At 44.2% G+C, this 12,581-nt stretch overlaps 1 protein-coding gene across 1 annotated transcript in view; it reads right to left on the bottom strand.

Moving 5' to 3' along the window:
• LOC307104492 (A disintegrin and metallopeptidase domain 3-like) overlaps window positions 1–12,581 on the bottom strand; it is a gene marked incomplete at both ends in the record, with an annotated part of 119,008 nt that overhangs the window by 18,378 nt on the left and 88,049 nt on the right. The window contains 3 exons of the mRNA XM_079779378.1: window positions 9,867–10,093; window positions 10,356–10,424; window positions 10,913–11,108. Coding sequence (XP_079635504.1) covers window positions 9,867–10,093; window positions 10,356–10,424; window positions 10,913–11,108 — 492 coding nt within the window. The remainder of the gene's footprint in view (window positions 1–9,866; window positions 10,094–10,355; window positions 10,425–10,912; window positions 11,109–12,581) is intronic.

Here is a 12,581-nt window from a genome sequence, read left to right as displayed (position 1 = left end):
TGTCAATAAATAATAAATAACATCTCTCTCTTTTTGTATTGATTGATCAATCAATCAATCAAGATACACAGAAATATCATCTATACTAAAAAAAGGGTAGTATGCTAATTAGACCAAACATCTACTGGACATCCTTACCGACATCCTTCTGGACAAAGCCACGGTGGCGGGGGCCAAGTCAGAGGCGATTAGGGGTAATCAGGCCAACAGAGGAGAGCAGTTAGGGGTGACCAGGCCGGCAGAAGAGGGCAGTTAAGGGGTGGCCAGGCCAGCAGGGGGCCAGTTAGGGGGCAATCAGGCCAGCAAGCAGAGGAAATTAGGGATGATCAGGCTAGCAGAGGGGCAGTTAGGGTGCGACCAGGCCAGCAGGGGGATAGTTAGGGGGCTGCCAGGCTGGCAGGGGGGCAGTTAGGGTGTGGCCAGGCTGGCAGGGGGTAGTTAAGGGGCAGCCAGGCCATCAGGGGGGCAGTTAGGGGGCTACCAGGCCAGCAGGAGGCAATTAGGGGTTACCAGGCTGGCAGGGGTGCAGTGAGAGGGCGGCGAGGCCTGCAGGCAGGCAGTTATGGGGCTGCCAGGCCAGCAGTGGGGCAGTTAGGGTGGGGACCAGTTAGGGGATGACCAGTCCAGAAAGCAGAGGCAGTTAGGGGCAATCAGGCAGGCAGGCAGGCGAGTTGTTAGGAGCCAGTGGTCCCAGATTGTGAGATGGATGTCCAACTACCATTTTGGGCCTCATCCCTGTGGGGGCTCCCAAGGGGTCCCGGATTGGAGAGGGTGCAAGCTGGGATGAAGGACCGCCACCCATGCACAAATTTCCTGCACTGGGCTTCTAGTCTATATATCCTATCTAATAAAATAGTAATATGCAAATTGACTGTCACTTCAACACCCAAGATGGCTGCCCCCATGTGGTCAAAGATGGCTTCCCCCATGTGGACACAAGAGGACCGCCACAAGATGGATAGCAGGGGAGGGCAGTTGGGAGGGAGCAGGTCTGCAAGGGAGGGCAGTTGGGGGTGATCAAGCCTGCAGGGGAGGGCAGTTAGGGGTGACCAGGCCGGCAGAGAAGGGAAGTTGGGGGCGACCCAGGCCTGCAGGGAAAGGCAGTTGCAGGGGGACCCAGGCCTGCAGGGGAGAGCAGTTGTGGGGGACCAGGCCTGCAGGGGAGGGCAGTTAGGGGTGACCAGACCTGCAGGGGAGGGCAGTTAGGGGCAATAGGGCTGACAGGGGAGCAGTTATGCATCAATCAGGTTGACAGGGGAGTGGTTAGGGGATGATAAGGCTGGCAGGCAGAAGCAGTTAGGGGCAATCAGGAAGGCAGGCAGGTGATCAGTTGGGAGCCAGCAGTCCTGGATTGTGCGAGGGATGTCCGACTGCCCGTTTAGGCCCAATCCCAGTGGAATTGGGCCTAAATGGGCAGTTGGACATCCCTCGAGGGGTCCCAGATTGGAGAGGGTGCAGGCTGGGCTGAGGGACACCCTTGCCATGCACAAATTTCATGCACCGGGCCTCTAGTATCCTACCTAATAATAGATTAATATGCAAATTGACTGCACCTTCACTATGCCTAAGCCATGCCCACCAGCCAAGATACGCCCACCAGCCAATCAGGAGCAAATATGCAAATAAACCCAACCAAGATGGCTACAGCCACCGAGAGCGGGAGGGAGGCTTGGGTTTCCGCAGTAACAAAAGAAGCCATCCTGTTGCCGGCCTAAGCCTCCACTCAAGGATACAAAGTTTCAATTATAGAAGGTGAATTAACTCCAACAGAAATCGCTGCTGGCCGAGGAGAAAGCAGCAGGCTTGGCTTTGCTCCAGGCTACTAAGTTTCAATTGTAGAAGATAAATAAATTCCAGATACCAGGGCCTCCTCTTGGGTCGCCAGGGGGCGTGGCCGGCCTGCAAACCACCACAGGCCCCTTGCTCAGGCCGCCCCACGCCCCAAGGAAACCCCCACCCTTCAGAGCAAACCAGTCAGCCTCCACCCATGCACCAGGCCTCTATCCTATCTAATAAAAGAGTAATATACAGATTGACCATCACTGCAACACACAATATAGCTGTCCCCATGTGGTCAAAGATCCTGCCCCCATGTGGACACAGGATGGCCACCACAAGATGGCCAGCAGTGGAGGGCAGTTGGGAGGCACCAGGCCTGCAAGGGAGGGGAGTTGGAGGCTATCAACCCTGCAGGGGAGGGCAGTTAGGGGTGACCAGGCCGGCAGAGGAGGGAAGTTGGGGGCAAACAGGCTGGCTGGGGACCAGTTAGGCATCAATCAGGCTGGCAGCGAAGTGGTTAGGGGGTGATCAGGCTGGCAGGCAGAAGCAGTTAGGGGCAATCAGGAAGGCAGGCAGGTGATCAGTTGGGAGCCAGCAGTCCTGGATTGTGAGAGGGATGTCCGATTGCCTGTTTAGGCCCGATCCAGGATCGGGCAGTCGGACATCCCTCGAAGGGTCCCAGATTGGAGAGGGTCAGGCTGGGCTGAGGGACACGCCCCCCACTCCATACACGAATTTCGTGCACTGGGCCTCTAGTATGTATATATGTATGTATATATATATATATATATATATATATATATATATATATATATAAAACACAAAGACCATAATGCCGTCACAATCATAACAACCTAACAACCAATCCCTACGACGCCCACTGCAGCCAGCGAACGCAGCCTGATTTAGGGGGTGGGGCCAGCCTGACAACTCCCCCCCTGTGGCCCCTCACCCAGGCCGCCCCACCCAAAGCAGGGACCCCCCCACCCTGATCAGGGGTGTGGCCAGCCTGCAAACTGCCAGTGGCCCCAAGCCCAGGCAGGCCCCACAACCAGTGGGGACCTCCACACCAATTGGGGCCCCCATCAGGGAAGGCCCCCACCTGTGCATCAGGCCTCTATAGAAGTATAAAATCCTACCCCGCCACCACTCCAACCCAACCTGCCAAAATTTCCTGAAACCATAAAATTAGATCACTGATTCAGGCTAGCAGTTTAAAGTGTAAAGCCTCATTCACACGTGAGGAATTTCCACCTTTCTCCTTCCCCTTGGACTCTATGTCTCAGAGGAGGCATGCACGGTATGAACATGCAAATTAAAGCTCAGAAAAATCACTCTTTTGGGATCCTGTGGCACATACAGGCAGAGACAAACTGATCACCAAAAGCCAAGCACCAGACTGTCCCTTCCTCATCCCATGGCCTCAGCTCCAGAAAGGCACTCCCAATCACAGTATACAAGGAGTGTCCTGTCTCAAATCTTCGCAGAGACAGGAATGCTCAGGAGGCCAAGATAATAGAAACTTAAGGACCCAAATATGGGGTCCGCTCAGCACAAGGCCAAGGGGAGCTCGGACCAAGTTCTGGTCCAATTTGTTACCTGGATGCAATCTGCCATCCTGGGGCCACAGCGCGCTCTGGAGTGTGTAATTGCATGGGGTGCTCTGGAGGAGGAGGGCTCACCCCAACCCCTGGGCCCCAGGAGCTCTACTGCCTGAATCCCCTCCCCCACGCACTCAGCCCCAGCTGTGCCAGCAAAGCCCCATTGCTGGGGCGGGATCACAAGGGGAAGACTGGGGGATGCTTGGCCACATGTTCTGGAATCTCAGACACGAAGTGTAGGGGGCTCAGCACTTCGCTATGGACCCCTCCCACTAGACACCTGGGATAGCAGGGTCTGGGGAAGAGACTTAGTCTATACTCACCTTCTCGGACCCTACCTGATTCCATAGACCCTTTCCCCTATTCTGGCATCTGCTGATCCCTCTTACTCCCCCAGTACTTCCAAACCTTCCTATGCTGACCCCAACTCTCCTTCTGTACCAGCCCTCCTTCTCTCTCTCTCTCTCTCTCTCTCACACACACACACACACACACACAGATTTCACTCTCTCCCTCCTCCACCCCCAGTCTTCTTCTACCCCATACTTCTTCCTGCCCTGCTCTGCCCACCTCCATTCTGGCCTCCTGCCCCACACCACCCAGCAGCCCCGTTTCCAGGATAAATGGTTAGAACAAATATTTCCTTGGCCAGAAGAGACTCTCCAGGGAGCTGCATGCAGAAAGTCGCTCCCAGTCCTGTACCTGCAACTGCTCTGTCCTGCTAGATGCCAATCAGAAATTATGTCTCTGGACACAGAGGGTAGCAGAAATAGGCTGCTGTAATTTGAAGCCCCTCATCAGGAGGAATCTCTCCCGCACCCCCCTCCCAAAAAACAAGTTTACCATGCTGCCTCCCTTATCACTTTCAGCAACCCTCCTTTGCCCCTTTCCCTGGAAGTGGAAGGATTGGAGCACATCTATATATATAAAAGAGTAATATGCAAATCGACAAAACAGCAGAACAATCAGAACGACTGCTCTACCAGTCACTATGAGGCGCACTGACCACCTCTCAGTCCCTCCCCCTGACCAGCAGGCTCCGATCCCTTGATGGCAAACAGGGAACTGGGGATGGGTGGCAGCAGCTGCCGGCAGCCAGGGAAAATGGCCCTGATCACAGGCCAGGCCTTGGGGCCATACCCACTCGCAAACATCATGCACCGGGCATCTAGTTTAATATATAAAATGATTGATAATTTTCACAAAGGATCACAATACATGAGAGTGAGGTAAAGACACCTTAAATTTCCAACCTCTCTAAAATCAGTTGAATAATTCAGGATAACAAGCGAAAATAGCTTAAAATTTTAATTAAATACCCTCAGAATGATTCTAGGATTTGACACAATTAATAGCCTCCTTTTTCCGAATAAATAAGAAATATCAGAAAAAGACAATTAGAAGATGAGAGATTTAAGAATTTATGGGGATTTTGAAATAAAATGAAGGCCATTGATGGATAAGGAGAATCCAACCACATCCAATACAATAGCATAGGAGAGAACCTAGCTGATCATCCTCATAGTGCTCGAGAGGAGCTGTAACCTCAGAGTCATATGGAAAAACAGGGAGAGAGCTGAAAGGGCGGGATTGGGAAGAGAGGCTAAAATGTGCTATTATTAATGGAAGCCTGTCCACAAAACCACAGAACTAGTTAGCTCTCAATCCTCACTACACACCTATTCCATTCAATGACACAATGCAGTCAGCACAATACTTTTTAAGCGCAGGGACAAAATTTGGAAGGGTATATTTTTTCTTTTTTGAAATATATTTTATTGATTTTTTACAGAGAGGAAGGGAGAGGGATAGAGAGTTAGAAACATCAATGAGAGAGAAACATCGATCAGCTGCCTCCTGGCACACCCCCTACTGGGGATGTGCCCACAACCAAGGTACATGCCCTTGACCAGAATCAAACCTGGGACCCTTGAGTCCGCAGGCTGACACTCTATTTACTGAGCCAAACCGGTTAGGGCGGGTATATTTTTTTCTAAAGCAACTGAATTAATGGTGACTACAGAATTCAGGCTTCTCAAGTGATCTGCCTTAGAATAGGCATTATCCAATTAAACTGTTGTAAGTTTCATGGCCTAAAAGCCAGCTTTCAAAATGAAGACTGTCATGAGACAAACCCAGTCACACAGACAAAGCTGCCAATTAGTTTTCTTTAATACAAAACAGTGTGGGAGTAAAAACTCACGGCAGCTTAAAGCTCCTGCTGAACAAAGCAGGTAAAGTCAAAATATTCCTTCCTTCCTTCCTTCCTTCCTTCCTTCCTTCCTTCCTTCCTTCCTTCCTTCCTTCCTTCCTTCCTTCCTTCCTTCCGTCTTCCTCCCTCCCTCCCTTCCTCCCTCCATCCCTCCCCTTCTTTCCCTTCCTTTCCTTTTTCTTTTCTTCTTTTCCTTCCATGGGGATATTGCCCAGTTGGGCATGGGCTAATGATCAGACTTTCCCAGGTAAAGAACCACTGCTAGAGAAAAGAGGACTCTGTAAAGCCTTATAGTGCTCCTGGGACAAACCAGAGGACTTTCAAATGCAAGATTCAATTCCCACAGAACATTAGCTGAATTCCATTTTTATGTAAGACTAGACGCCAGGTACATGAAATTCGTGTACTCAGGGAAGGGGGTCCCTCAGCCCAGCCTCCGCCCTCTCCCAGTCTGGGAGCCCTCAGGGGGTGTCCAACTGATGCAGAGGCAGGAGAGGCTCTATCACCACTGCACTAGCCAGCCTTAAGCTAAGCCAGCTTCTGGCTAAGCAGCTCTCCCCCTGTGGGAGTGTATTGACCACCCAGGGGCAGCTTCTGCATTGAGCGTCTGCCCCCTGGTGGTCAGTGTGCAACACAGTGACCATCATTCCACTGTTTGGTCAATTTGTATATTATCCTTTTATTATATACTAGTAGCCCATTTGCAGGAAGAATCCTGCAAGTGGCGGTTGTGGCCGTGTGCGCTGCCGCTGCCGCCGCCTTTGCGCCCGCCGCGCCTGCACCCGCTCGCCACTGCCACCTGCCCTGCTCCGCCCTGTTCCACCCCGCTCTGCCCCGCCCCACCCCGCCCGGGCTTTCCCTCTAGCAGCCACCTTGCTTTCTGATTTTCCTCCCTCTTCCTTCTAAGTTGTCTTCAGTCTTCACTCCTCCCTCCCTCAGTGTATGCAAATTAACCGCCATCTTTGTTGGGTAATTTGCATACTTGCCCTGATTGGCTGGTGGGCGTGGCTTTTGCTGGTGGGCGTGGCTCGGGAATAGCAAAGGTGTGGTCAATTTACATATTACTATTTTATTAGGTAGGATGTTGGTAGAACACTACTTAATGGCAATGTTCAGTAGCATTTGTTTGTCTAGTTCCCATATTGTTTTATTTCCATTATTGTAACCATTTTTCCTGTACATAAGATATAATTTCACTCTCACTACTTTTAAGATCCTCTTTCTTTGTCTTTTACTTTCCAAATTTTTTTATGCTGTATCCTACCATGGATTTCACTGGATTGATCCTATATAATGCTCTTTCAGCTTATTTCATCTGTGGGTTTATGCCTTTTGCCAAATTTGTAAATGTTTCAGGCATTATTTCCTCAAATACTTTTCCAACCTTAAATTCTTTCTCCTACATTTTAGGATGTCAATGTCTTGGATATTATATATTTTCTTAAAACTCCTCATGTCCTTGAGGCTCTATTCATTTTTTCATCCTATTTTCATTCTGTTGTTCAATTTGGGTATTTTTTTTAGGGTTCCATCTTTAGCTTCACTGATTTTTTTCTGTTGTCCCCACTATTCTACTCCTGAGACCATTATTGAGTTTTTATATACAGGGTGGGACACAAGTATGTTTACAGTTGTGAGGACAGGAAACACAGAGTTCATTTTTGTATTATTATTTATTAACTAGAGGCCCGGTGCACATTTTTGTGCACCAGTGGGGTCCCCTGGCCTGGATAGGGTCAAAACCAGCTCTCTGACATCCCCTGAGGGGTCCCAGATTAGGAGAGGTTGCAGGCCAGTCAAAGGGACACCACTGGTGCACGATAGGTGGCCAGGGAAGGACGCGAGAGGTTGGCCCGCTGAGATGGGACCACAGGAGGGTTCCAGGGTATGTACAGCCTGTCTAGCTCAGTTCTGATCAGCTGGACCCCAGCAGCAACCTCACATACCAGTCAGAGTATCTTCCCCCTGGTGTTCAGGGCACATCATAGCAACTGGTCGACCAGTCAACTGTCTGCTCCCTGGTGGTCAGTGCACATCATAGCGAGCGGTTGAGCGGCCTTAGCATATCATTAGCATATTACGCTTTGATTGGTTGAATGGCTGATGAGACAACTGGACACTTAGCATATTAGGCTTTTATTATATAGTATCATTGTATTATTTTCCATACAAACACCTGTAAACCTATTTTTGCCCCACTCTACATTGCTAATTGTGTGTTTCAATTCTAAAGTTTCTAAGCGATTCTTCTTTATATCTTCTTATCTCCTTGCTGGAACTTTCTATCATTTCATTAGTTTCCAGCAAATTTGCAAGTGCTCATTGAAACATGTTAATGATGGCCACTTTAGATTCTTTGAAGGGTATTTCTAACATCAATGTTAACTTAATGTTAGTTAATTTTTTTGATGTTATGCTAGTATGATGGGCGGTGCACACGCACACGTGTGCATGTGTATGTTCCATTTTATTGATTTTTTTCTAGTTAAAGAATGATTAAATTAGTTAATATATATACTCTGACTTATTTATAGTAAACATTTTTTACTTTGTTTTAAATGAACTTTGAAGGGAAGACATATTACTTTATAATGTTGTGACAAAAAGAGAGCCACATACTGAACTTGACAAGCCACATGGTCAGTCTTATAAACTCAGAGACATAAAGTAACCACATCAGATGGTCTGAAACTTAAAATTTCTAACTAAAAGGGAATCTTGGTGTTTATTCATGTCCTAGGCTAGTATCTTCCTTACCAAAGGTCAGTCTTTATCTTAACTGAGCCTGCAGATTGTCCTTTTGCATCTAAAATAACATACCTTTGGAATGTCAGAGTAATCTTTTCCAGACCCCTCATGGCACAACTACTGCACCAGAGCTAGAGACCAGAGAACAACTCACTGCTATCTTGTTCCTGCATACCATCTCCATGTGCTCTCAATGTTCATTATCAACCCTCCTGTACCCACCAGGGTAAAGGAAGTGTGTGTCTATTTGTATTACTTTTGATCCAGTCTCAGAGATTTCCCAGCTTTGCTTTCTCCAGTCTACCAATGAATTTTAGGTAACCACCCCTAAGGTCTCTCCTTTGATTCTGATGCACAAATCAGCAAGAAAACTGCTATTCCCCAGAACGTTTTCTCCATCCTTTTAGGTTTTGCTTCCCAGCAATTGTTGTCAGTTTGGCTCAAGGAAACTCTTACAAGATTTTTTTCTTAGACTAGACATTATTTTGTGGACAATGTAGTCAGAACCAGTATGTTCCTTGGTGAATATTATTTTCATGTAAAAATGTCTTCTGTCATTCTAAAATGTTTACTCATTGCCTTTTTCTTATTTTTCATTTCTTAAAATGCTGTTTCTCAATAGAAATCATTTTAATTAAAATATAAGATAATGCCCTAGCCTGTTTGGCTCAGTGGATAGAGCTTTGGCCCTGCAATTGAAGCATCCTGAGTTCAATTCTGATCAGGAGCATTTAACTTAGTTGCAGGCTCAACCCCTGGCCCTGGTCTGGGAAGTGGGGAGGCAACCAATGGATGTGTCTCTCTCACCTCCATGTTTCTCTCTCTGTGTCTCTCCCTCTGCTTCCACTGTCTCTAAAAATCAATGAAGAAATATCCTGAGATGAGGAGTAACAAAAAACAATGTAATATAATTATGCATTTTTTTCCATTCAACTAGTTTTAGTAGTAATAGTTTAAAAATCACTTATCTATAATGTTCCTTAAAATTTTTAAGAAAAATTAAATAAAGCTTAGATTCTGTTTTATTACTGTGTTTTATGGAAGGGCCACATTTTTAACAAATACATTATGCTTTGGAGAAAGAAATAAGCTAATAAGCAAATAAATGTTTTGCTTTGGTTATAACCATATTCATTCTCATCATTACTGCAAGTCTAAATATTTGTTTGTTGTCATTATTGCTGTACTTTGTACTCTGATTGCTCCATTCTACATTTTTAGCACATTATTTGATTCATTTTGCCCTTTGTTTACAAAAACTATTGCAGACCAAATTCTAGGCTCATGTGTGAGAAGCCCATTTTAAATACCTATAGGAAAGTTCATAATAAAAAATGATAAGAAAGCAAGTATTCCATTGAACAACAGAAATTATGATCTTTGAATCTTAAGACACAGGAACTAGTTTGTAAAATTTTAAATAAAAAATCTTAATCTCTCTCTCTCTATCTGTCTCATACACATACACACACGGATATTCACACACACACACACCATATATAAGATCAAGTAAAATTTATATTTACCTTATTCTCCTCACATATAGTGCCATCAGCTACATAGGTATTATCTGGAATTGTGACTTTTGAATCATTTCTTGTAGCTGCTGACATACATATATAGCCGCCAAGGTAAGTATATTGAACATCAAAATTTCTCGTTTCCGTTATACGTGTATGTGACCAGTTGCAAACTATCTTTCCACACAGGGTGTTACTGGCAATATAAAGCAGAGAAAATTCCCCGTAAGTCACTTTGAGACACAATTTATTAGGTAAATAATGATATAAAATATGAGAATAATTCAAAATGTTACTCAGATCATAACACCAAAGCTATTCAGAGCATACACCATATTATTAAGTGCAACATATAAATTAATCCATATGTACTAAATTCATCTCTCACTTGAGTTAGGTGACTCATTGCAGAAAACACATACACACAAACACATACGTGCTTTTGGAAAATGGATAGTTTTTAAAATACACACAAAAAAGCACAAGGCGGCGTACGACAGTTTCCAAACTCATCTCCCAGGAAATTCACTTCTTCTGCACATAGATACGTTCCACCTTTAGCAACTGAAAATAAAAAGTTCCAATTACTGATCTTACAAAAATTAAAACTAAAGTGTGATACATTAATACAGAGACATCTAGACAGCAGCAAAATCCAATCAATGCCATCTACTACAAGTATTTGATGGCTCCCACTGACTCTTCCAGAATGAGAAAGACTCCCAAAAACTACCCCCTTGAGAAGAGAAAATGTGGCACCATCTTGCAAAAATAGCTTAAATGTCACTCATTTACTTTCTGATATACAATTCTAATAATCTACTCCCTGTATACCAATCACATGAAATTTGCCTAATGTCCTCTTCTCTTTGTCTTATATTTACTAAGCTCATTTTGCTCTTGACATAATTCAAAGGTATTTGGATTTGCAAATTTATTTTCAAATTTGGATTTAAATAAACAATATATTTATGTGGATTTTAGGGTGAGTTGCTGACTTTAGAAAAACACAGTTCCAAAATGAACCCCTGAAAAACACACATAGCTATTACATTTTCCAAATAACTCCGCACACTGTCTAGCTGGATCTCGACATATCCCCTTGTAGCAAAAGGCGGTTTTATTGTTACATGGTTCTAAATCAATAGATTTCATGTCTGGCACACAAAACTCAGATACTCCAGTGCAATATTCTGGAAAATCACATGGATCAATGCTTTTCCGACATATACGTCCTCTTGGGAGTAACTGTGAGGAAAAAAAAATGGGGGGAAGGGGGCAGGGGTAATACATTTTAGTCAAATGACTGACTTGAAGTACTTCCCACATGGCAATGAATCAAGTCTTACCACACTACTCCAAGCAAGGTATTATTATCTGCTATTATAATTTACATAAACTGTCATTATAGTTAAGAATCATGAGAGGTTAAATGAAATTTGAAAGATCACATACTACTCAGTACTGGAGCAGGAGCCGTGTAACTCAGATTCCTGACTGATGCTATTGACATTAAGCACCGCCACTGTGCTTATTATCCACTGAGCAGGATACCCTACTTTTGAAATAATTATTCTATGCTAACCAATTATGAAGTTTAATTTAACATGAACATAATGGCACCAGATCATGTTCTCACACCCAACACCAAATTCAGAAGCAAGTATATATGTGATGTTCTGAAAGAAGCAGAAATGTTAAACACATAAGTCAGCGTCTTTTTTTTTTTTCATCTGAAAATGTTTCATTGACTTTAAAGTAATGTTGAGCTCTCTCATTGTTCCTAGTAACTTAAAATGAGAGAACAATGGTAAATTAAAAGTGGATTCCAGTTGTTGCTCAGGTTTCATGGTTGAGCCTAACTGTTTGAAACAAAGGACACTGTTGATTTCTTTCTTTTTTAATATATATATTATTGAGACAAATATTTTTGTAAAGTATCAACCAAAAATGTAAAAAGTTTAAGTGAGACCATTGTGTTTATAATGCTGATTTAGATTCTATTACATCTTTAGCTACTTAAATAAAATTATAAATTTACTTAAAAGTTCCAGAAAACTAGATCAGAAAGAACCCAGAAGTCCATCAATTTTCACCTCAATTTTTAAAAAGGATCTAGTTAGTGAAAGCGTTCATAGTTGTAATGCTGTGGTTATCCAAAATACTTCAAGATCAATAGAAAATATCTAATATCAAGGTTCGCATATTTGTTTTTCAACTTTGGGTTCTTGTGGACTAATTAGACTCCTGAAATTCTGTCCTAATCCTGATACTAGTCTTAATCATGTTTCTAAAATATGGCTGAATGGATATCATTTTCATTTCAAGACATTTTTCTTTCAGGACATACTCCACCTCTACCATGAGGGATTATGAATTTTGAATCTGCTCTGACTAGGGATGATAGTCAGAACACTTCTCCCTAGACACAGGGAACGAAACAGTGGTAGAAATTTAATCTAGCAGGATCAGTCACGTTTTCTTCTATTAAGCATAGAGACAGATGTTGGGAAAGAAAGGATCTCTCTACTCTACTGAAATATTGTACTGTGGACTAGACAGCCAGGAAGCACAATGAGCTATCTCTGTTACACATGCAGAAAACTGTCAACAAAATTGCAAGGATATGCAATAGATGTATAGAATAAGAATTCTATTGTTCCTGTTTGAAATAGTCACCTGAGCACTAAGTAAGACTCATCTTTACCTAAGCTTTATAAG

This window comes from Cnephaeus nilssonii (genome assembly GCF_951640355.1).
Source record: "Cnephaeus nilssonii genome assembly, chromosome: 8".
NCBI classification, from domain to species: domain Eukaryota; kingdom Metazoa; phylum Chordata; class Mammalia; order Chiroptera; family Vespertilionidae; genus Cnephaeus; species Cnephaeus nilssonii.
The sequence above is the reverse complement of the archived record's forward strand: the minus strand, read 5'-3'. Positions and strand labels throughout refer to the sequence as shown.